The 23,489-nt window shown below is 42.4% G+C and overlaps 1 protein-coding gene across 1 annotated transcript in view; it reads right to left on the bottom strand.

Moving 5' to 3' along the window:
• Positions 1-13,920: 13,920 nt before the first annotated feature.
• The window catches only part of SFRP4 (secreted frizzled related protein 4), a 29,967-nt gene continuing 20,398 nt past the window's right edge, over positions 13,921-23,489 (bottom strand). Inside the window, exons 4-6 of the mRNA XM_040353209.1 lie at positions 21,448-21,646; positions 17,927-17,990; positions 13,921-14,296 (exon numbers count right to left, since the gene is read on the bottom strand). Of these exons, the coding sequence (XP_040209143.1) occupies positions 14,117-14,296; positions 17,927-17,990; positions 21,448-21,646 (443 nt within the window). The 3' untranslated portion in view covers positions 13,921-14,116. The remainder of the gene's footprint in view (positions 14,297-17,926; positions 17,991-21,447; positions 21,647-23,489) is intronic.

Raw genomic sequence — 23,489 nt, 5'->3', positions numbered from 1 at the left:
CTCAGGTGAACCCGTGTCATTAGCCAGGGTGACCTGTGTGAATATCCACTCTGCTGCTATAGCTACTGGCCTCTGAGCCTGACTCCAGACCGTGACAGAATATTCTGTCCCAAAACATGGAGGCCGTTGTAGCAGCTGCTGTAGCTCCTCTCAGAGTTGCAGACATTTGGTGTTAACTAACAGGAAAAAAATTCTGAGTTACAAATTGAAGTGAAAGCACTACAAGAGGAAATCCTTGATCTGAATAAACAATTGCATGACTTTCGTGCCCGAGACACTGCTGCCGTAGATACTAATGCACGAATGCCCCTACCACTTAGGTTTAATGGAGACTGCCGCCATTATAGAGGGTTCCTTAATCAATGTCGTATATACTTTCATATGCAACCTGCTGCATTTACTTCTGACAGGAAAAAGGTGCTGTTTAATATCAACCTCCTGACTGAGGAAGCTTTAGCCTGGGCCTCCCCTTATGTGGAGAAAGATGACGTCGTCCTGGATGATTTAGATTCTTTTGTGACTGCGATGAACCAAGTTTTCGATGATCCTAACCGATGCGCTACTGCTGAGGCAAAATTGCACAATTTACGGCAGGGTAGACGCTCTGTTGCAGAGTACACAACTGAATTCCAACGTTGGATCTCAGATACCAATTGGAATCCAGCAGCACAAAAGAGTCAGTTCCGTCAAGGACTCTCGGAACAAGTAAAAGATGAGCTTGCCAAAGTAGAAAGTCCTGACGACCTTGAGACTTTTATTAAATTATGTATTCGAATTGATCAGAGACTTACTGAAAGGAGAAAGGAGAGACTGGGAATCTTAGGCAGTAATGGTGGCATGCGTTTTTCTACTACTCAGTATCCTCCTAAGGGTCCAAGAGTTTTTCCTGATTCTGACACTCCTGAACCTATGCAGGTGGATGCTATTAAAAGATCTATTACTACTCAGGAGAAAGAAAGACGACGTTCAGAGAACCTAGGTCTTTATTGTGGAGACTCTGGACATTATGCAGCTAATTGTCCCAATAAATTTAAAAGAACAATTGAAGCAACAGATATTACAGTATCTGAACAAATAAACTCAATTTCTCAGTCCATCTCTCCTTTAATTCAGGAAGCAAATAAAGTTAATTCTTTATCAACGAATTTTGTCATCCCAATAAGGCTTATCGTTGAAAGCAATTGTAACGGAATGACCCGGGACAAACAGAGACTTTGTGAGGATGGAGGATACTCCTGTGTCAGCGTCACTGATAACTCTTGGGTCTGAGTCCACTCTGTGCCCTTTGGGCATGGAGTGGCAAGTGAATCGTAATTCATGGATTACATGAGATTTGACATCACGGACAGTTCATATTGCAGGATCTTGAGAGACTACAAGATGTTGGTTAATTGTGACCCCAACCAGTCAATATTCTATGACTCATTTCTATGATTAGTCTAGTGACATGCTAATTGCATCAGGGCTTGGAGGACATTCCATTGTCCTTGTGTAAAGGTGTTGTAACGGACAGGTGTTAATCCCAGGTCTGCTCCCAGAACTCTAATTATGCATACTAAAGACTGCTTATGTGTGATAACCCTGTCTACAATCTATTGATGCTCAGAGGTGTCAAGCAGTATGCAGAGACGGAGTGGGTGAAGGATTTTGTTGTTAGTAATTGAGGAATGTTTAGTAATTAGCCTTAGTTTGTGATTGGGGGGGGGGGGCAGTTTGATTGTTCCTGTAAATTCTGTGACCTGTTGTACTATATAAAAAGACTGAGAGAAATCATTAAAGTGTCATTACATTTGGAACAAGCACAGAGCTGTGTCTCGTCTTGATTCTGGGCAAATTGATATGGATCGGGTCCTGTCGGTTGGAGTGTCGATAAGCTGTCGTGACTAGGATGGAAGGTCGTAAACGGTGGTGACCGTTACAGTGGTGGCAGCAGTGGGATAATTCCATCGCTTAAAGGACGGCGACAAGGACACAGGACGATGGAGACGCTGTATGAACGGCTGAAGCTCTCTTCCCTCAAGGACTTACTGGAGAGCCGGGGCAGATCGGCCTGCAACCGTAAGAGAAGGGACATTATCGCACAACTTGTCGAAATGGATAGAGCTGAGAGGCCCAGCGTAACAGACAGGACACCCGATGAAGAGTTTTGGGACCGGGCTGTTAGACGTGGACTGGCACAGTATGGACCTAATCCTCCACCGGAGATCATAGACCGGGTTATAGCGGCTGTGGATGCCACTTGGCTAGAGCAAAGAGGTGCTGCAGCAGCAGAAGTCACAGCAGCACCAACTGAAGAGAGGGGAGAGGTACAGATGCCAGTCACCATGGAAGTGGAGTTCCAGGGAGCCGGGGCAATTGGCCCCTCTCCCCAGCAACAAGCTGTGGTGGTAAAGCATTTACTCCCAGCTGAATCTCTGGCGGCAGGGCAGGATGCTACTGGCTGCGGCACACAACTGCAGCTTGAGCTGACATCGGGGGATGGGACTGTGGTCTCCCCCCAAAGCGACCCAGCAGAAGAGCTGGCAACAGAGCAGAGCGCCACAAGCCTCTGCTCTCACCTAGCAGGAGAGGGAGTTCCTGTGGGAGTGGATGGGACTGTGGTCTCCACTCCAAGCGACCCAGCAGAAGAGCTGGCAACAGAGCAGAGTGCCACAAGCCTCTGCTCTCTACTAATGGAAGAGGGAGTTCCTGGGGCAGTGGATGGGACTGTGGTCTCCACTGACACAACCCCAGAAAATGGTGCGTCACCGAGACAGGAGGATGTCGGCTTGGCTTTGCAAGCATCAGGGGATTTTCTACCACCAGTGGATGGGACTTCAGTCTCCACTGGTATACCCCAGGGATGGGGGCCAGTTGGCCCAGATCCCCAGCAGCATGAGGAACTGAGCCCAGTCACCCTGTCTTCTCTCCAGCGGCTGAAAGGACTCCAGGGAGAAGGGCCAGTCCAGGCCTCTCCCCAGCGGCTGGCAGATTCTCTGAGAGAGACAGAGGTTGGTTGGGTGAGTAATGCTCTGTTTGGAGCCATTTATTTGGGGTACGGTATGGATACCAGCATTGGAGGACTGGATCTACTGACTGACTTCGGAGTCAACCCGTTCGGGGTCTCCTCCTGTGTCAGTCTCCCACCGAAAGGGGAGAGATGTAACGGAATGACCCGGGACAAACAGAGACTTTGTGAGGATGGAGGATACTCCTGTGTCAGCGTCACTGATAACTCTTGGGTCTGAGTCCACTCTGTGCCCTTTGGGCATGGAGTGGCAAGTGAATCGTAATTCATGGATTACATGAGATTTGACATCACGGACAGTTCATATTGCAGGATCTTGAGAGACTACAAGATGTTGGTTAATTGTGACCCCAACCAGTCAATATTCTATGACTCATTTCTATGATTAGTCTAGTGACATGCTAATTGCATCAGGGCTTGGAGGACATTCCATTGTCCTTGTGTAAAGGTGTTGTAACGGACAGGTGTTAATCCCAGGTCTGCTCCCAGAACTCTAATTATGCATACTAAAGACTGCTTATGTGTGATAACCCTGTCTACAATCTATTGATGCTCAGAGGTGTCAAGCGGTATGCAGAGACGGAGTGGGTGAAGGATTTTGTTGTTAGTAATTGAGGAATGTTTAGTAATTAGCCTTAGTTTGTGATTGGGGGGGGGGGGCAGTTTGATTGTTCCTGTAAATTCTGTGACCTGTTGTACTATATAAAAAGACTGAGAGAAATCATTAAAGTGTCATTACATTTGGAACAAGCACAGAGCTGTGTCTCGTCTTGATTCTGGGCAAATTGATATGGATCGGGTCCTGTCGGTTGGAGTGTCGATAAGCTGTCGTGACTAGGATGGAAGGTCGTAAACGGTGGTGACCGTTACAGCAATGAAATATCTTGCTCTGTTATGCTGGACTCAGGGGCCGGGGGGAAACTTCATGGACATCGAATTTGCCCAAAGTAATAACATTCAAATAAGAAATAAACTCGCCCCTATTAATATGGAAACTGTGGATGGCTCACCTTTGTCTTCAGGACCAGTTACCTAGGAGACCATCCCTCTTAAACTCCTAATTGAGACTGACCATCAGGAGACTATCAGCTTTGAGCTGATCACATCACCCAATTTCCCTATTATCCTAGGCATTCCTTGGTTCTCTATCCATAATCCCTCCATCAACTGGAAGACACGTTTTTTAAGCTTTACATCTGACCATTGCAAAAAACATTGCAAAGAATCTTATCAAATAAGCCCTCCACCAACCCAAGATTTACAAGCATCTTTGGAACTATCAAGTCATAGGACAAGCTACCTCCACAATATCCTGAGTTTCGGGACGTTTGTGATAAAAAGAACGCAGATCAGCTGCCTCCTCTTCTTATGATTGTCACATTGAATTGCTTCCAGGGGCAGACATACCATTTGGGCGCCTTAATTCTTTATCAGAACCTGAACTGAAGGTGCTCAAAGAGTGGATTAATGAGAATCTAGAGAAGGGTTTTATCAGCCACTCAACCTCTCCTGCTGGGGCAGCCTTATTCTTCGTGGTGAAAAAAGGACTCCACCCTGCGTCCATGTATTGGCTACAGAGATTTAAATAGGATCACAATTAAGAATCGCTATCCACTCCCACTGATTCCAGAAATGCTTGAGAGACTCCGCTCCGCCAAGCTCTTTACCAAATTAGATTTACGGGGGGCATACAATCTTGTCCGCATTCGTCCCCGAGATGAATGGAAAACTGCTTTCAGAACCAGATATGGACATTTTGAGTCTTTGGTCATGCCCTTTGGGCTTGTAATGCTCCTGCAAATTTTCAAAAAAAATTAATGATGCTTTTCGAGATTTGCTTGATCAGTTTGTAATAGCATATTTGGATGACATTCTCATTTTCTCTGATACTTTGGAAAAAACACTGCAAACATGTCTGTATTGTTTTCGAGAGATTATGGCGGAATAAACTTTACATCAAACTAGAGAAATGCGAGTTTGAACAAACTCAGATCCAGTTCTTGGGATACATAATCTCTTCTGAAGGGGTAAGCATGGATCCTGATAAGATCAAAGCAGTGGTGGATTGGCCTGTCCCTAGGAATGTTAAGGAGATACAGCGATTTGTTGGATTTGCCAACTTTTACAGAAGATTTATAAGGAATTTCTCCAAGGTAATTGCTCCAATTACACAGCTGACAAAGAAAGGGATGCCCTTTTTGTGGTCACCTAAGGCACAGGCTGCCTTTAGTAAACTGAAAACTCTCTTCACTTCTGCACCAATACTGGTACATCCAGATCCAGAACTACCTTTCATCGTAGAAGTAGATGCTTCTAATTCTGCTGTGGGAGCTATCCTTTCTCAGCGAATTGGAGAAAAAATGCAGCTTCATCCTTGCGCTTATTTCTCTCGACTGATGTCTTCAGCCGAGAAGAATTATGACATTGGAAACAAGGAGCTGCTGGAAATTAAGGAAGCATTTTCTGAGTGGAGGCATCTGGTGGAAGGGGCTAGGCACCCTGTAACCGTTCTCACCGATCATAGAAATTTAGAATTTATTAGGTCTGCTAAAAGGTTGTCATCTAGACAAGCACTTGGACCCTTTTCTTCTCCAGGTTAAATTTTGTTATATCATACCGCCCTGGGTCAAGGAATGGTAAGGCTGATGCCCTATCACGGATGTTGCCTGGGCCTCTCCAGGAAAGAAATTCTGAATGTACAATAGTGCCTCAAAAGAACTTTCTAGGGGCCACAAGTTCAAAGACATTTCTTAATCTCCTCAAGGAGGGTTATGAAAATGACCAACTTCTTAATAATCCTCCTACAGACATTAACCTCAAGTACAACAATGGTTTTTGGACTCAAGCGCATTGCCTCTATGTACCTGAATCCGTTTGGGTGGAAGCCCTGAGGTTGGTACATGACTCTAAACTTGCCGGTCATTTTGGGGTTTCTAAGACAGAAGGACTGTTATCACGTTCCTTTTGGTGGCCTGGGTACAAGAAAGATGTAAAGAGATATGTGGCTTCATGTCTAACCTGTGCTCGCAATAAGACACCCCGATCTTCTCCTCTGGGGTTACTTCTACCACTGCCTGTTCCATCAAGACAATGGGGGTCAATTTCTATGGACTTTGTAGTCGACTTTCCTCTTTCAAAAGGGATGACCACCATTCTGGTAGTCATTGACCGTCTCACTAAGATGGCTCATTTCATTCCAGTTAAGGGAGTACCCTCTGCCGAACATACTGCTGAGGTAATGGTTAGAGAAATTTTTAAACTTCATGGAATTCCTGATGATGTGGTGTCTGACAGAGGGGTACAGTTTACCTCAAAATTTTGGAAACGTTTTTGCTCAGCTTTGGGTGTAACAATTAATCTGTCCTCAGCTTTTCATCCGTAGTCTAATGGTCAGACCGAGAGGACCAATCAAACTCTGGAGCAATACCTTCGATGTTTCGTAAGTTATCTCCAGGATGACTGGGTAGACTACCTTCCTACGGCAGAGTTTGCTTATAATAACTCTAAACATAGCTCCACTTCCCAAAGCCCTTTTTTCCTAAACACCGGGTATCATCCAGTTTTTATTCCTGATCTCCCTATCTCAACTTCAATTGCTGCTGTTACCAACAGACTAACTTCATTACATGAGATCCAGGAGAAATTGACTGATACAGTGAAGGAGGCGCAGGAATATTACAAGAAGGCTGCTGACTAGATATGTGCATTCCCGTTCGTACGAATGTTATTTTCGTACGAAAATGTTCATTTTCGTACCCGCAGAATAATGTGTACATACGAAAAAAATAAAGCACCAAAATATGAAAACGACGGGATTACGAATGAGCCACATAACGAACAACCGCAAATACGAACGAACGATCCGACGAAAATACGACAAAACGAAAACGGCAAAAGAACGAAAATGACATCTATAACAAAAGATTTGCATTCTGTATCCTGTTTGAATCCCCTCTTTGCTCGTATCCTCAGCCACATGTCCACATGACACCTACAACAAAAGATTTGCATTCTGTATTTTGTTTGAATCCCCTCTCTGTTCGTATCCTCAGCCGTATGTTCACACAACATCCACAACAAAAGATTTGCATTCTGTATCCTGTTTGAATCCCCTCTCTGCTCGTATCCTCAGCCGTATGTTCACACGACATCCACAACAAAAGATTTGCACTCTGTATCTTGTTTGAATCCCTTCTCTGTTCGCACCCTCAGTCGTATGCTCATATGACATCCACAACAAAAGACCCGCACCCTGTATTTTGAATTCCTTTTTTCTGTTCGTATTTTGGATTCAACAGAATGCAAAGCACCAAAAGAAAAAGGACCCAAAACACAGAATGCAAATCCCTTGCCACAGATTTAATTTTCGTTTTTTTGAATGGGCAGTGAGTGTAGTTAGTAAAGCAGCTTCTGTTTTGTGCTGAGTAGTACAGTAAAGCCAAATAAACTTTTCTGTGGATTTTCATCTGAAGGGAGATCAGTTGGCCAGACTTTTGAACCCAAAAATGGTTTTCTGATGGAGTGTAAAAACGAACAAATTTTCTGAGAACAAACGGAAAATGATCGTTTTTATGTTTGTTAAAAAAGTCTGACCAAGTGTATGGGGCTTAACAATAGTTAATATGGATGAGCCGCGTGTTGAAAGTGCCGCAAATCCCACGATATATTTACGAAAGTACAAAATGACGAAAATCCTTTTTCTGTTCGTATTTTCAGTCGCATGCCCACATGACATCCACAACAAATTGTCATAGATGTCACACGAACACACGACCGAAAACACGAACAGAAAAAGGAATCCAAAACACAGAATGCAAATCATTGACGAAAATTCACGAAAATTATTGTCTAACAAGTAACGAACATGAATTAAACAGAATAACGAAGCATCCCGCATGTAAGAAAATAAAACGGTAACGAAAATACGAAACGATCGGAATACGAAAAAATCTCGTCGTACGAAAAACGAACGGGAACGAACAGGAAAACGGGCGTCTTAAAAAAACGAACGGAAACGAACCTACGGAACGATACGAAACAGAACAAAAAAAACAAATTTTTTTTCTGTGCACATGTCTACTGCTGACAGACACCGTAGGTCTATTACGACCTTTCAGGTAGGTGACAAAGTTTGGTTATCTACCAAAAATTTTAAGGTTCAGGTTCCATGTGCTAAGCTGGGTCAAAAGTTTATTGGACCTTTTGAGATTTCTGCTCAAATCAACCCGGTCACTTTTCGCCTAAAACTTCCTGACAATATGAAGATTCACCCTGTTTTTCATATTTCGCTACTCAAACAGTTTCATGAAAATACCTTTTCTGGAAGAATTCATCCTCCTCCTCCACCTGTTGAGGTACAGGGTGAAGAAGAATTTGTGGTTGGAAAAATGATTTTCATATGTTTGTCAGTAAGTTCTGCAGTGCGGCATATTTCAATTGCTGTTTGTAGACCTAAATCATGTTTCCTCAATAGGTGGCGGTGTGTGTTTTCACTGGTGATACCCAAAACTATTATATCACAAATAAGTTCATCTCTCAGAGAGCCATTCTCACAGCTTGCAGCTTTTTCTCTTAGCCGGTCTATTGGTTCACAGACTTTTTGCTTACAGCAGCCAAATATATATCTTTCATATATGACATTTTTAGAGGGTCTGAAGATAGCTTCTAATGCATCCAGAATGTTTTTGGTGTCACTCTTTTGTCCCTCTGTGAGGATCAGTTTATGCTTGTAAACATGAAGGCATTCACTGCACATCACCCTCCTCAGTGTGGCTGCTTGCACTGCTGCAGGCTTCTCATTTAAAGCGGTAGTAAACCTGCTGCTGGTTTTTTTTTCATACCTGAAAAGCAAAAGCCATAATGAGCTAGTATGCACTGCATACTAGCTCAATATCAAATACTTACCTTGGAATGAGGTGTGGGGAACTTACCTGGTCCACGCCTAGGGAGATGTCATCTTGCCTCGGCGTGTCTTCCGGGTATCGTTGCTGTGATTGGCTGGAGCGGCGATGATGTCACTCCTGCGCATGCAGACTTCTTTCTGGCAAGGTCCGGCGGCTGCCGGGCCTTTAGCCGAGGATCCCCGCTGCGCATTGCAAGAGGAATGTCTCCTAAACCGTACATGTTTAGGAGATATTCTTTATACCTACAGGTAAAGACTTATTATAGGCTTACCTGTAGGTGAAAGTGGTAGTACAGTGTTTACTACCACTTTAACCCTGTGGCTAGGGACTAGTCATCAAACTCAGCCCTGAAATTGTCCCGGTTACTGCTGACATCGACACTCACCCCCATTGCCTCAGGCAGGGGAATGCTGTTAGCTGCCATGATGCTGTTTTCCTTGCTGCAAATACTCAGCATCCTGGACAGGACTGAAATTGTTAGGAGGCGCAATCAGTTCCAAGAACACTCACATTAAGTCTAGCAGGCTCTTAGCATCAAATGTGTATAAAGAGCATGGATCCAGAAATCTTCTGACACCATGTTTGATGTGATTTATGTAAAGAGACAGCACAAGCCATTACTGTACGTAAGCCATGTTTACTGAATGACCCAACAGGAACAGGAAACACCACACAGGAAAAAGTACAACAGAGATGCACCATAGAGTTTCATTTAAAGAAATATATCATCCATACCATAGTGCAGGAACTACCTTAAAGTTGCACGTGTTTGAAAGGGGCCTTAGGATTAAATGTTAGAACATGTTACATTCGCCCACTGAAAGGCAACAAATAGAAGATGACATTACACACATATTAGAAACATTACAGGTATTGTATTATTAGTTACTTTTAATGCAAATGTTGAGTTATTTGCAAAGCTATTTTTTTTTATAAATAAATCCTTACACTCAGAATGCCTTTCTGTAGTAGTTATTTCAAAACCTACAGATATCACAGGTACAAGCAGGGCCGGCTTTAGGTGTTCAGGCGCCCTGTGCGAGCTAATCCTGTGGCGCCCCCCCCCCAGACCGCTACACACTGACCGCTACACAATACACTACCCACAGACCACTACACAATACACACTGACCGCTACACAAACTACCCACAGACCATTACACAATAAACTATCCACTGACCGCTACACAATAAACTACCCACAGACCGCTACACAATACATGGCGTGTAGGCAAGACTGATGAAAGTCAGCTTCATCGGATATCCGATGAAAAAAAAAAAATCCGATGAAAAAATCCATCGGATTAGATTCCATCAGATATCCGATTGTGTGTACAGGGCTTTACTCTACTGATGTACTGTGTGTTCTTTACAGTGGGAGTCTGTAACTGGCCATCCCTGATTGGTGCTGTGCCAGTCACATGACTTAAAAAAACATTTTCAAAAGAGCAATTCAAATTAGATTATAAATATCAAATACAATACATATAAATATCAATTACAGCTCCCTATAAATCTTTATTGAACATCAAATTGTTTTTTATTTGTGCATTGATATGGTGTAAGCAGAGTCAGAGGTGACTGACACAAGCTTTGATTGTGTTCAGACAGCATTTGCATACAAAGCTTTTTTTACTTTACGGGTATTAGCAATTAGCATTTACATTAAATACTTTTAATACAGATTCATATGAAAACGTAAAACACTACGTGACGTAAAACACTACGACGTGCTGAGAAAAATATAGTTGATTCTGAGTGGATTTTTGACCGATGGATTTCCCCACAGATGATCATTTTTTTTCTATCGGTATTTTAACCATAAGAAAAATTTAAAACAGGTTCTATTTTTTTTCACCGATGGATAAAAAAACGATGGGGCCCACACACAATCGGTTCGTCCGATAAAAACGGTAGATCGGTCCGTTTTCATCAGACGAACCGATCGTGTGTACAGGGCTTTATAGAAGTCCCTCCTAAAGATCTTTCCTTTCAGATGCCATAGAACAGGAAAAATCATGTGACCACACAACAGCGCTGCACAAATAAGGTACTTTGAGGATTAGAAAAACAGTGGCATTATATAAGTGAAGTAAAAAAACATTATGGAACAACAAACTCAAACTCAAAAATGATTTATTTTGAAGAATTATTTGACCATGTAATGTTATGATTATACATACAGTTTTTATTTAGTTTCAGCAAAAAAATCCCAAGTCAATCCAGTACTAAGACCTATATATTGCAGTTATAGAGCTTTGTCATGGCTATCTTACTACTTTCCAGGATGCGTGCACTGGACAAAGTGCATTAAACGTCATAATAACATAATTTGCCCATAATGTATAAAAACATTCTAATATTTATTGCAATTTAAGTGGACCTTTTCAGTCAACATAGTACCTGTAAATCTTGCACTATAGCATGTAGCAAGCAATCAGATCCTGGCTGTCACTTTGCTGGTGGAGGTTGGAAAATAGAAGGCAATATTTATTTATTTATTTATTAATTATTGCTATGGATAAGTCTTACACTTTCCTAATGCATATTTTGTAGAAGCCTGTTCTGAAATCAGAATTCTACCTTCCTCCTGACATTTGTATCAACCTCCGTAAGGTGAGGACCATTTATAATGGCCTCAAATGTAGGAAGACCTGAGAACGAGGTTGGAAATATATTGCTACTGAAAATTCAGCAACAGGATCCATCGGAAAAAAAAAAAATCCACGTTGAGTGACTCCCTAGTTATATAATTCTGTAAATTTAGGTCAGTTTGTGCAAACACCAATAGGTTGAACTCAAAAATGATCTAAATATAAGAGGTATGTACTGTATATTTTTACTTCAACCCATATGTGCTTTGTGTATTTCTTCCAGATCTGTGCAGTAATCCAGTGTGAAACTTTTTTTTATGCAGGAGCTACCTGTAAAAAGGCCAATCACTGTTGTTCTTTTTTCTTGCGTGGAGTGACTGGTCTTTTTCTGTATCCCCCCCTTGTAGGTTTCTGCAGACAGACTGTAGTGGATGGACCTCCTAAATTTTTCACACAGCTCTTCTCTCTGCACATGTGCAGCCCAGCAATGATGTTACCTCCAATTTTACAAGGTTATATCTAGGCTTGCAAAGACAGTGTGGACTTATATACTTTGTGGCTATTAAGGAATTTATTTAAATTAAAGTTTTTGTGCGAGTTGAGCTTTAAAGTAGTTCTAAAGGCTCACGTTTTTTATCTTCATGCACTCTATGCATGAAAGTAAAGAACTTGTGAGCAGTATCCCCCCCAATACTTACCTGTGCCCCATCGCGATCCAGGGGACTTGCCCTACTCCTTGGCCAGTGAGCCAATGAGCAGAGAGAGGAGGTGTGCTGAGCTTCGGCTCTGTGTCTGGATGGACACACAAGGCATCAGCTCGGGAGCAAGCCTGCTTGGGTGCCCCCCACAGCAAGCTGTTTTTTCTGGGGTCACTTGACATGAGGGAGGAGCCAAAACTGCCAGTGGGGACCCTAAGAAGAGAAGGATTGGGACTGCTCTGTGTAAAACCACAGAACGGGTAAGTATAACATTATGTTTTTTTTTTGTTGTTTTTTTTTTTTAATCTTGCCTTTAATATAAATTTAACATGCGCATGCACACACAACAATGTGGATCATAAGATGACAATCTAAAAAAAATCGTCAAATAAGATGATTTTTGTTTTTGTGTTAGGTAGATAGTATTTGGTAATTATTCAATTTAGCATGCTCTTTCCGAAAATCTAAGGATTTGTATAACCAAAACTTGTACATAATGTGGCAAACTTTCATAATAGTTTTTAATCAGAATTGCATTGAAAGAAAAAAGTTGCTATGTGTTTACTGTACAATGAAACCACCTGTAGTAGTACTGTTTGTAAGCCTAATGACTGTTCTGTGTGTTACTATGCCTTTCAATTATTGGGGGTTCTAAGACTGACTTCTTGGAGTTTATAGTATATTTGCATTGTGTTATGCCCCGTACACACGATCAAAATTTCTGATGGAAAAAGGCAGACAGACATTCTGACCGTGTGTATGCCCCATCAGAGTTTTTCCATCGGATATTCAGAGGAATTCCATCAGAGTTTAGATAGAGAACATGTTCTCTTTTACTCTTAATTCCTATGCGAGTTTGGCCGTGCAAAAGCCTGATCATATGTATGGGCCTTTAGAGTAGTTTCCCCCATTTACTCCTACAATCCAATACATGCTGATAGGTGACCACCTAGGCCAGTGATGGCGACCCTTGGCACCCCAGATGTTTTGGAACTACATTTCCTGTGATGCCCAGCTACACTGTAGAGTGCATGAGTATCATGGGAAATGTAGTTCCAAAACATCTGGGGTGCCTAGGTTCGCCATCACTGACCTAGGCAGTGAGGGGAATTTTCTATAACATAAACCAACAAAGCAGTAAGAACTCCATAGGGGTTCTAATTCCTCCCCACACTATCCATAAACTAAAAATAAATGTGTCTAGGTTCACACCTTAACAATAGATGCAATATTGATAGACGACAGCCAAGGAGCTTGCTTGCAAAGTAAAATGACTTAAGCAGCAATGGTATCTTTATATGTGACATGTAAAAACAGAAAAGGGTAAAATTACAGCTGATTCCCCAAAGGATAAAAGAGTGCATGTGTATGTGATAATCAAACAAAATAAAAATCTTTTTAACTGTTGGGTTCTTACCAAAGAAAAATCTGCTACCTCATAGAGTTTTTTATTTTATATAATTATAAATCTGATCTGATATCATAACTTGAGAAGATTGTTATATATGGTAATTATCTAAACAACAGAGGCCTGTCTGAAGTAAAACTATAATAAGATGAAAATAAAGGTTGTAATACGTGTGAAAATGCTTGTTTATCTGTAAAGAACAAGGCATGAGTGCAATAAATTCATTGATTCAACTTAAGAGATTGTAATAGGATAACAAAATATGGACGATATTTTGCACCTTGGCCACCAAATTTGTAACCAACATCTGTTTTTTTTTTTCAGTACAAACCTTATATTTTGGGTTTGTAGTGGTCGACATGTAAAAAAAAAGCTAGGTAAAGTGCAGCAAATTAAAGTCAGGTTTCCAAGAGGATGAGTTTGAGAATAATATGCTTTGCCACTGAAGCCAGCTAGTGACTCTCATCATGCACTGGAAATGTCTTTCAAGGACAACATGGCTTAGTTTATGCCCTCTTGTCTTTCTGGTCCTTCTTGTTCTTAACATTCTTCTTGGAGAGTGCAGGGGGAGGATTGGGGGTTTTATGGCTTGTCTTTGGTGGCCCACTGCGACCTGTGCGACTTGCATTCTTGTTCTTCTCTTGCACTGTCTTCACTTGTTGCTCTTGTAAAGTCTGTTCCCATCTCTTAAAAAGAATTAAACTGTCAAAATAACTGGTGGAAGGAAACATCATTCTAGACTAATAGCTGGATTCAGGTAGGGGCGCGCATCTTTAAGGCGGCGTAGCGTATGGCATTTACACTATGCCACCGTAAGTTAGAGAGGCAAGTGCTGTATTCACAAAGCACTTGCCTCCTAAGTTACGGCAGCGTAGCGTGAATTGTCCGGCGTAAGCGCGCCTAATTCATATGAGGATGTGGGGGGCGTGTTTTATGTATATTACTTGTGACCCGACGTGATTGATATTTTTTACGAACATCGCATGCGCCGTCCGTGTACATATCCCAGTGGGCATTGCTCCAAAGTACGCCGCAAGGACGTATTGGTTTCAACGTGGACGCAGCAGCCAAAGGGAAAATTGCACCCAAAGATACGACGGCGCAGGCCGTCGTATCTTAGCTAGGTTTAAGTGTATCTCAGTTTGAGAATACACTTAAACTTAGGACGGCGCAGATTCCGAGTTAGGTCGGCATATCTACTGATACGCCGGCCTAACTCTCTCTGAATCTGGCTATATGTAATTTATTAAAGCTGGATAATGCAATATAGAAAGAATTTTATTTTATTTTATTTTTTTGGTAATAGACTTGATATTTTTTGGTGAAAGTGACTATTCACATTATCTTTTTTTGTTTCAATGATTTTATTAATATTTTCAAATTCACAGGTAAAAACAGTGAAGCAGTTACAAGTAACATCAATGACAAAGCATGAATGACAACAAGATATTGATAATGCATGTTAAAGTAAACAGGACTTCAGAGAGTGTATCGTTGCAACTCTATAAAGGTCCAATCCATGGAGGCTTGGGGTGGTACATTCGAAGGATTCTGTAAAGTAGTTACAGGTAAACCAGGCATGCCACCATGGCACCCAAACACCCCTATTGGGAACTAACTGTATATGGGTGGGGGCTCTGAAAACTGGTATTTGTCCTACCACCATACCGATTTACTGAGAGGATTAGTTGAATCCTTCTATTCCTTTGGTGTTCTATTTGTGTCAAATTCCTCATTGGGGATGGACATCTAGGTGTGATTCCTAAACATTATTTCGAACTGCAGCAATATGTAGATCATTTGGAATTATTCTAATGCCACGTACACACGATCGGTCCATCCGATGAGAATGGTCTGATGGACCGTTTTCATCGGTTAACCGATGAAGCTGACTGATGATCAGTCGTGCCTACACACCATCGGTTAAAAAAACGATCGTGTCAGAACTCGGTGACGTAGAACACAACGACGTTGCTGAAGTTCAATGCTTCCAAGCATGCGTCGACTTCTGAGAATGCGTGGATTTTTAACCGATGGTTGTGCCTACTAACGATCGTTTTTTTTCTATCGGTTAGGTATCCATCAGTTAAATTTAAAACATTTTTTTTTAACCTATGGATAAATAACCGATCGGTTTGGTCCGATGAAAACGGTCCATCAGACCATTCTCATCGGTTTGACCGATCGTGCTTACGCGGCATAAGCCCCACTGAAAAGCTTTAGTCACTGTTCAGGGGAGGGTAAGAAGAAGGGTGGGTTGGGTGCGGAGGGTTGGGGTATCAGCTCGTACTTATATTCTGTGTGATGGCAAACAATGTTTTATGGGTATACCCAGGTCAAGTCATTACAAATTGTTTAAGAGGTTATGGAAGTCTGTTGATTCTGTAAAGTGTAGCCAGCAGGCCCAGGTTTTTTAGATCTGTGTAAGGGTCTCCTTTGCTTGATGAATTAGGGCCTCCATTTTGGCTATTCCCCCCACTATTCACATTATCTTATCCTTATGCTTTCTGGTTCATATGAAAAGGTGAATACACTGTGCAATACACATGAGCAGCCAACCAGCAATCATCTGTTAGTGTTCTGTCTGCGCTAAGCTTATAAAGTAAAACAATTATATCAAATGTATTTTGTATACACTGGGGTGTTAGTTAGTGAGATAGAATAGGCTATGATAAGAAAGGGGGTAAAAGTTCTTACCGTGTACACTGAATAATAGACCGCCCAGTGTCACATATTGGGTGAGCATGCGCCGTTCGTAAAAAGCGTCATTTACGTGGGGTCACATAAAATTTACATAACACATGCCCACATCTACCACATTTGAATTAGGCGGGCTTACGCCGGCCTATTTACTCTACGCCGCCGCAACTTTCATTTGAGAATACGGCACTTGCCTGTAAAAGTTGGGGAGGCGTAACGTAAATAGGATACGTTACGCCCGCACAAAGATACGCCATTCTACATGAAGCCGGGCCATTATAGGGTGTATTTACACTGCTACACTGTTCTCGGCTGAGGACAATTAACAATCTTTTAAGGTTCACTTATGTACATATTACACTGTATTATCATAGGGATAGGATGCATTTGCTGTTTATTTTCGGTTGCGGTTGCAGTCCAACCAGAAGTGATGGTTCTGCCGGCCAGAGAACCTGTCGTGGGGGAGCTGTCGCCACTAAGGGACCATCGACCTTACTACCGTAGACCACTGTGAGTAGCTGAAGCAAGTACCAGAGCAGTATTCTCACCAACCGGGGACAGTGAAGAATTGGGAATCTTCAGCAGATGTCAAGCCAGGAACCTAGCCAGTGGAGGTGACGTTTGCAGAGCAATATTGTGTGCCAAACCAGGGACCAAGCAGGCTAGTGGGGTGACACTTCAGAAGTATCAGTGAGTTCAAAGCTAGGGACACAGGGGAGACGCTTGAGGAAGATACTGGATAAGATACTGAATAAGAAGATTGGAAGAGCTCAGGAGATCCAGTGGCAGTGGATCAGCAAGTCTAGTGAAAGACTGGGAGCTCAGTTAGGTGAAGAGCTACAATAGGAGATTGTAGAATAAGTGAAGAAGTTCATTACAACCTTTGTTAGAAACTGTTTTCAAGATTGTTGCCATAGGAGACAGCAGTCCTACCCATGCAGATGTAGTGTATTGCTGGATGCCTTACCCTGCATGGCTGTCTACCTATAGAATTCTTGGAGTCTGCTAAATTAAAATTGCAACTACTAAAGGGTGTCCTGGCCCTAAACCTCTCTCCCACAGTTCTGTTTAAGAGACAATAAAACTCTTTGTATTCAAGTAGTATCTGGCGCCCATTAATCTATCTTACATTACACCCACTGTGCCTCGTAACCCACTCTACATAGAAGGATGTCAGCTGTCCCTAACTCTGGAGGTCACCATTAGGCCTGGAGAGGCCCGGGACTTGGTTACAGTTGCAACATGACCAAATGTGGAGAAGTTACTTGCCTTTCTTGAGACCCATTTGCAGAGAACTAGTCCCCCAAAGTCAGGTAGAAAACTGGCCCTTCCAGTAGTGTCGATCTTTGAGGTTCCTCTTAGGTCATTGATGCCTACTTCTAAGATCATGTCTCTATGTAATCTACAGTAGGTGTTGCAGGTGACCACAGAGATTTACACTCCAGGAAATGTTGGCTTCCCAGTGGGACAGCAGTGGGCAATGGGGCAGCAGTGGGCAAAGTAGGCAGTAGGAAAGACAAATCAGTTCCCTCTTCTTTACAGGCACAGTATGTGCTTGACTTAAAATGTTATAACATGAAAAAAAACAAGTATAATCACAAATGGACATAAATTACCTTGAACCTTTTGTTTAGTTGGTCTTTCCATTTTTCTACTAAACACCCATCAAGAAGCATCATCCTAGGAACAAAAACAATCTTGTACATTATGTATAAAAACAATCTAAAATGTTTACATGACTCAGTAGGCTCTAATGACAAAGCTTTAACACAAGGATAAATCTCTCCAAATTTAGCCAGGCAATTGTAAAACGCATTGTAGTCAATTGAAAAAGACCATCATTTTTTTTGTAAATAAGTGTACTTAAAGCGGAGTTCCACCCAAAAGTGGAACTTCCGCTCATTTACTTCCTCCCCCCATCCGGTGCCACAATTGGCACCTTCCGGGGGGGGGGGGCACGGCCTATGATGTCACCGTGGGGCTCGTTCCTCCTCCTCCCCCTGTCGCCGGGCTAGTAGGAGAGAGGAGCGGGGCCTCGCGCATGCGCAATTGGGTTCCCCGGCGCGAAGCCGAAAAGCTACACTGCCGCATACCCTTACCTGCAATGGCGGCGGCAGCACGCGACAGCTGATGGAAACATCAGCTGCGGTGCCGACATCGCTGGACTCCAGGACAGGTAAGTGTCCTATTATTAAAAGCCAGCAGCTGCAGTATGTGTAGCTGCTGGCTTTTTTTTTTTTTGGGGGGGGGGCGGACCTTTGCATTAACATAGAGTATACGTTTTGTGAATTGAGCCTAATGGCACAATTAGAAAAATGTACAGTAAATAAAATAAATTATTTTATACACGATACAGTTTTCAAACATGCAAAACAAGAATATGTGTTTTTTTTGCTGTTTAAATATATGATAAATGTTACGAGACCTGAATTTCCCATTGAAGCATGGGAAATCCAGATGTGTGTAATTATGACTTGCCATCATATTCTATCCTATGATTTCTTGTTGTTAAAATTTTTTTTACTAAAATCAGCAGTTTCAGGGATAACTACACCCCTTGGGTATGAAAACCAAAAGATGGGGATATGGGACTGGATCTCTGCATAACTCTGAATTTATTGAAATGAGATTCTCTGCATTAGTAAGCCTGAAACCAAACATGGAGAAATCAATTTGATATGTCAGATGAAAACCGAGTAACATTCTCAGTAATTGTAGCACAATATTATATTTTGATTGCAGAAAAACAACAGCACACATCTGCTACAATTTGCTGGATTTATATAAATTAATAAGATAAATATTTTTAGCTGTTCTGTTCCTTACTATCTACATGTATTGTAAGCTATAGATATCTTTGACATCACACTGGGACCTAATAGGACTGTTGATGATTTTGAGAAATACCGATTGAGGATCTGTAATCATAAAACATTAAAGCGGTTCTCCACCCTAAAGTGGAGTCCCGCTGATCGGAACCCTCCCCCCCTCCGGTGTCACATTTGACACCTTTCAGGGGGAGGGGGGTGCAGATACCTGTCTAAAGACAGGTATTTGCACCCACTTCCGGCCAGACGCTACGGGCAAAAGACGGGCATTCCGTCACATCCCGTCTGTCGCCCGTTGTGTGCTGGGAACACTCGGCTCCCAGCGGGAGCCAATCGGCTGGCGCGGCGCGACTCGCGCATGCGCCGTAGGGAACCGGGCAGTGAAGCCGCAGCGCTTCACTTCCTGGTTCCCTGAGCGTGGATGGCGGGGGGAGCAGCAGAGAGACGAGCGATCGCTCGTGCTCTGCTGCGATCGGCGCTGGACTCCAGGACAGGTAAGTGTCCTAATATTAAAAGTCAGCAGCTGCAGTATTTGTAGCTGCTGGCTTTTAATATTATTTTCCCGTGGCACATCTGCTTTAAGGAAGCTTGATCTATGGCTTCTTTGGTCTGCAGGTAAGAAACTTCTGCGCTCTGAGTAGTCCATCTCCACACAGGGAATGCCCTATGCACTGTGTAGAGGGGTAATTTATAAATACATAGTTGTGTTTTGTTTGTGCACCAATGACCTATCTATTAGGGCCCGTTCACACCAAAGGCATTTCGGATGCGTTTCTGCATGCACGTTTTTGATGCATTTTATTTTTATATTCTGAACAGTTTTGTTTTCATGGAATTTGCATAGTAAAAAAGGAAGGTGGTCGCCACAGAACATCCAAACATATAAAATGAGCGATAACAGGAACATACAGCTCAGCCTGACCGGTTTCTTCATCCCCCGGAAGAAGTCCTTTTGTAGACAAAACTGGTCGGGCTGAACTGTATGTTCCTGTTATTGCGCATGTTACATGTTTGGATGTTTTGTGGCGGCTTCCTTCCTTTTTTACCATGCAATGCTGTTTCTACTATGGATACGTGTAAGTGCAATACTTTATATTACTTTAATGAAATGCTGCTGTCAATCACATCCAATGACACAGCGCTCCGCGGGCGGGGCCGAGCGATACAGTGAGCGCGCCCGCAAGAACTAACCCCCATGTGAGAGAGCTCGCATGAAGGTGGTTAGTTCTTGCAGGGAGGAGCTGAGACAGCCGCCGAGGGACCTCAGAAGACCAGGTTCGAGGCCACTGTGTGCAAAACGAGCTGCACAGTTGTCAGGTCACCTGTGGCCAGATGACCAATGCACCCCGTTGGAGTCAGCTGGTATTCACCAGAGCCTCTAGTGGTAAGAATGGCCTTGGCTGCAACTGAATCCTGGTCGTGGCCCCCGGAGTCCCCGAGGTCACGCTACGTAGGGAGAGTGGGGAAGCAGCCACTCGACACAAGAGATAGTGAAGGGTTAAGACGAGGTCAGGGCAACAAGCAAACGAGGATAACCAAGGGACAGACCAAGGGTCAGAGTCACAGGCAAACAGGAGTAGTCTGGGACAAGCCAAAATCAGTACACAGAGATAAACGTAGCACACGGCAAGCAGGAACACAATGCTAACAAGCAAAGTTGATCAGCAAGGCATACCTGCAGTGCACTGGTTAATATAGAGTTCCTAGGATGGCCTGGGGTGGAGCCATACAGGGAGGAGAGGTGATAAAAGCAGCCAAATAAGAGAGTCTGGCCTCTAATGAAGACATGGAGAGAATTATAACATGTAAAAAAAAATTGCCTTTACAACCCCTTTTACACTATCTAGCAATTTATGTTTTAGTTGGATCTGACTACATGATCGTCATTTGGGTGGAGTCCCCTGCATGCTCTGGAGCTGTTCCTGACATGGTTCCTTTGTATCCCTGCTGATGACCCTTACCGGAACATATTCATTAAGCCTGTTTGACCCTTCTCAATAAAGGGTCCAGGCTCTCTGGTAAGAGTCCAACCTATTGTGGTGGTGGCGTGTTCACTTGGTGAAGGGATTGGATAACCTTATCCACAGTTGAATAATGGCGTTTGCCACAGATTTTTCTGGACAGTTTTTTTTACTTACCATTTTTATTCAGTATTTTTAAGATCAATCACTGTAGCCCAACATAACTTTATTTTGTTTCTTGTTTTTTTGTGGTAATATTTCACATTTGTGATGCTGCTTTTTTTCCACACTGAATAATCTTTTCATATGCACAGTATTTTTGTATTTAGTAACAAACTACCTACTTACCTTGAACGCCACTGGTAACACATGATGAGCACATCCTGATTAGGGAATAGCTGTGGACACTGACAGGAAGAGTTGGTAATAAGAGGAACCTGGGACCTTGGAATTGTTGTAGATGACTTTAATGTTTCTTTAACTTCCACCACTGTAGTTACCTCATTGCAGTTGCTTCTTGTGACACTTTTGACTTTTGCATGGATTACTCAAAAAAGGGTGAAAAAATATGAAATATGATTCTAATGTGCTTATTATTCAGATTTTTTTTTTAAAAGAAATTGCAAAACATTATTACTATTTGTAGGCAAAATAAATGCATATTATACATCATATAATAAATCATATTTTAACAAAAACAAATGGATTGCAGAAAAAAGCCATATTAAAAGGAGCCTGAAGAATAAAGGTGACAACCATAGCCTGCGTGACACAAGAGCTTTCCTTGTCTGCAATTGGATCCTGACAATCCTGTTCTGCATGCGTGACAAGATCAATATATTTCCCATGGATTGCCACTTTAGGATTATACCGATTGTTAGCGTGGCAATTATTTTAAAATAACATTTTATTTTTTTAATTTACAAAATTACTGTTGTTGCCTTCCAATTCAGATATCATGAAATTTGGCTCATGGGAAACACCCCTACTATTTTTTTTTGTACTTTTTCTTTTTAAGCCTTTAATATCACATTCAGTTGTCTGGCAAATATTATGTTAGATTTTGATGGCTGATGGGAATACATTTTGTGAAGCTCTTTCCTTTTCTTATATAGTGCATGTATTTATTAGGATGTGTGTGCATTATTGTATTCTTTTAATTCACGTTTTTTTCATGTGAATTGTTGCTTAAAGTGGTTGCAAAGGTAGAAGTATTTTTTTTATAGAATCCATTAAGGTAATAAAAACTTCTGTGTTCAGCTCCCCCCCAGCCCCCACTTATAATTACCTGGGCCTATCATTCTCAATCCAGTGTTGTGCTCTCACTCTCCTCACAGGGAATGGGGGACGGAGCCAACCTGCACTGTCTCTGGCAGTAGATGCAGACATTGCAGCTCGGGATTGAGCTCACAGGTGTGCAACAAAAGGCTTTCTATGGTGTCACACCAAGAAGAAAAGGAGGATCAAGGCTGTTTTGTGCAAATAGTTTCACAGAACAGGCGAGTATGACATGTTTCTTATTTCTATAAAAAGAAATTAAGGTGAACAATTAATTTGAAGTAGAATTAAAGTTAAACATGAAAAATGTGTTAGCTGGTACATTTTTTGGTTAGTAGAGACTTTATGGGCCAGATTCTTAAAGACTTACGACGGGCGTATCAGTAGATACACCGTCGTAAGTCCGAATCCGCGCTGTCGCAACTTTAAGCATATGCTCAAACTGAGATACGCTTAAATGTTGCTAAGATACGGCCGGCGTAAGTCTCCTACGCCGCCGTTTCTTAACTGCATATTTACGCTGGCCGCTAGGGGCGTGTACGCTGATTTACGCCTAGAATATGTAAATCAGCTAGATACGCCTATTCATGAACGTACGCCCGGCCGTCGCAGTAAAAATACGCCGTTTACGTAAGGGGTTTTCAGGCGTAAAGATAAACCACCAAAAACATGGCACAGCCAATGTTAAGTATGGACGTCGGAACCGCGTCGAATTTTTCAAATTTTACGTCGTTTGCGTAACTCATCCGTGAATGGGGCTGGCCGTAATTTACGTTCACGTCGAAAGCATGACGATTTGCCGACATCATTTGGAGCATGCGCACTGGGATACGTCCACGGACGGCGCATGCGCCGTTCGATCGAAGCGTAATTTACATGGGGTCACAGTTAATATACATAAAACACGCCCACAGCTTCAACATTTGAATTAGGCGGGCTTACGCCGGCCCTAATAGGCTACGCTGCAAAATCTTTGAAAATACCATACTCGCCTCTCAAAGTTACGGCGGCGTAGCGTATAGGAGATACGCTACGCCCGCCTAAAGGTACGTGAATCTACCCCTATAGATTTCTTCTGTGAAAAATATTGGTTTACTTGTATACCAATTTGT

The sequence above is a fragment of the Rana temporaria genome, chromosome 5, assembly GCF_905171775.1.
Source record: "Rana temporaria chromosome 5, aRanTem1.1, whole genome shotgun sequence".
NCBI classification, from domain to species: Eukaryota; Metazoa; Chordata; class Amphibia; order Anura; family Ranidae; genus Rana; species Rana temporaria.
This window is presented reverse-complemented; position numbering and strand designations above follow the sequence as displayed.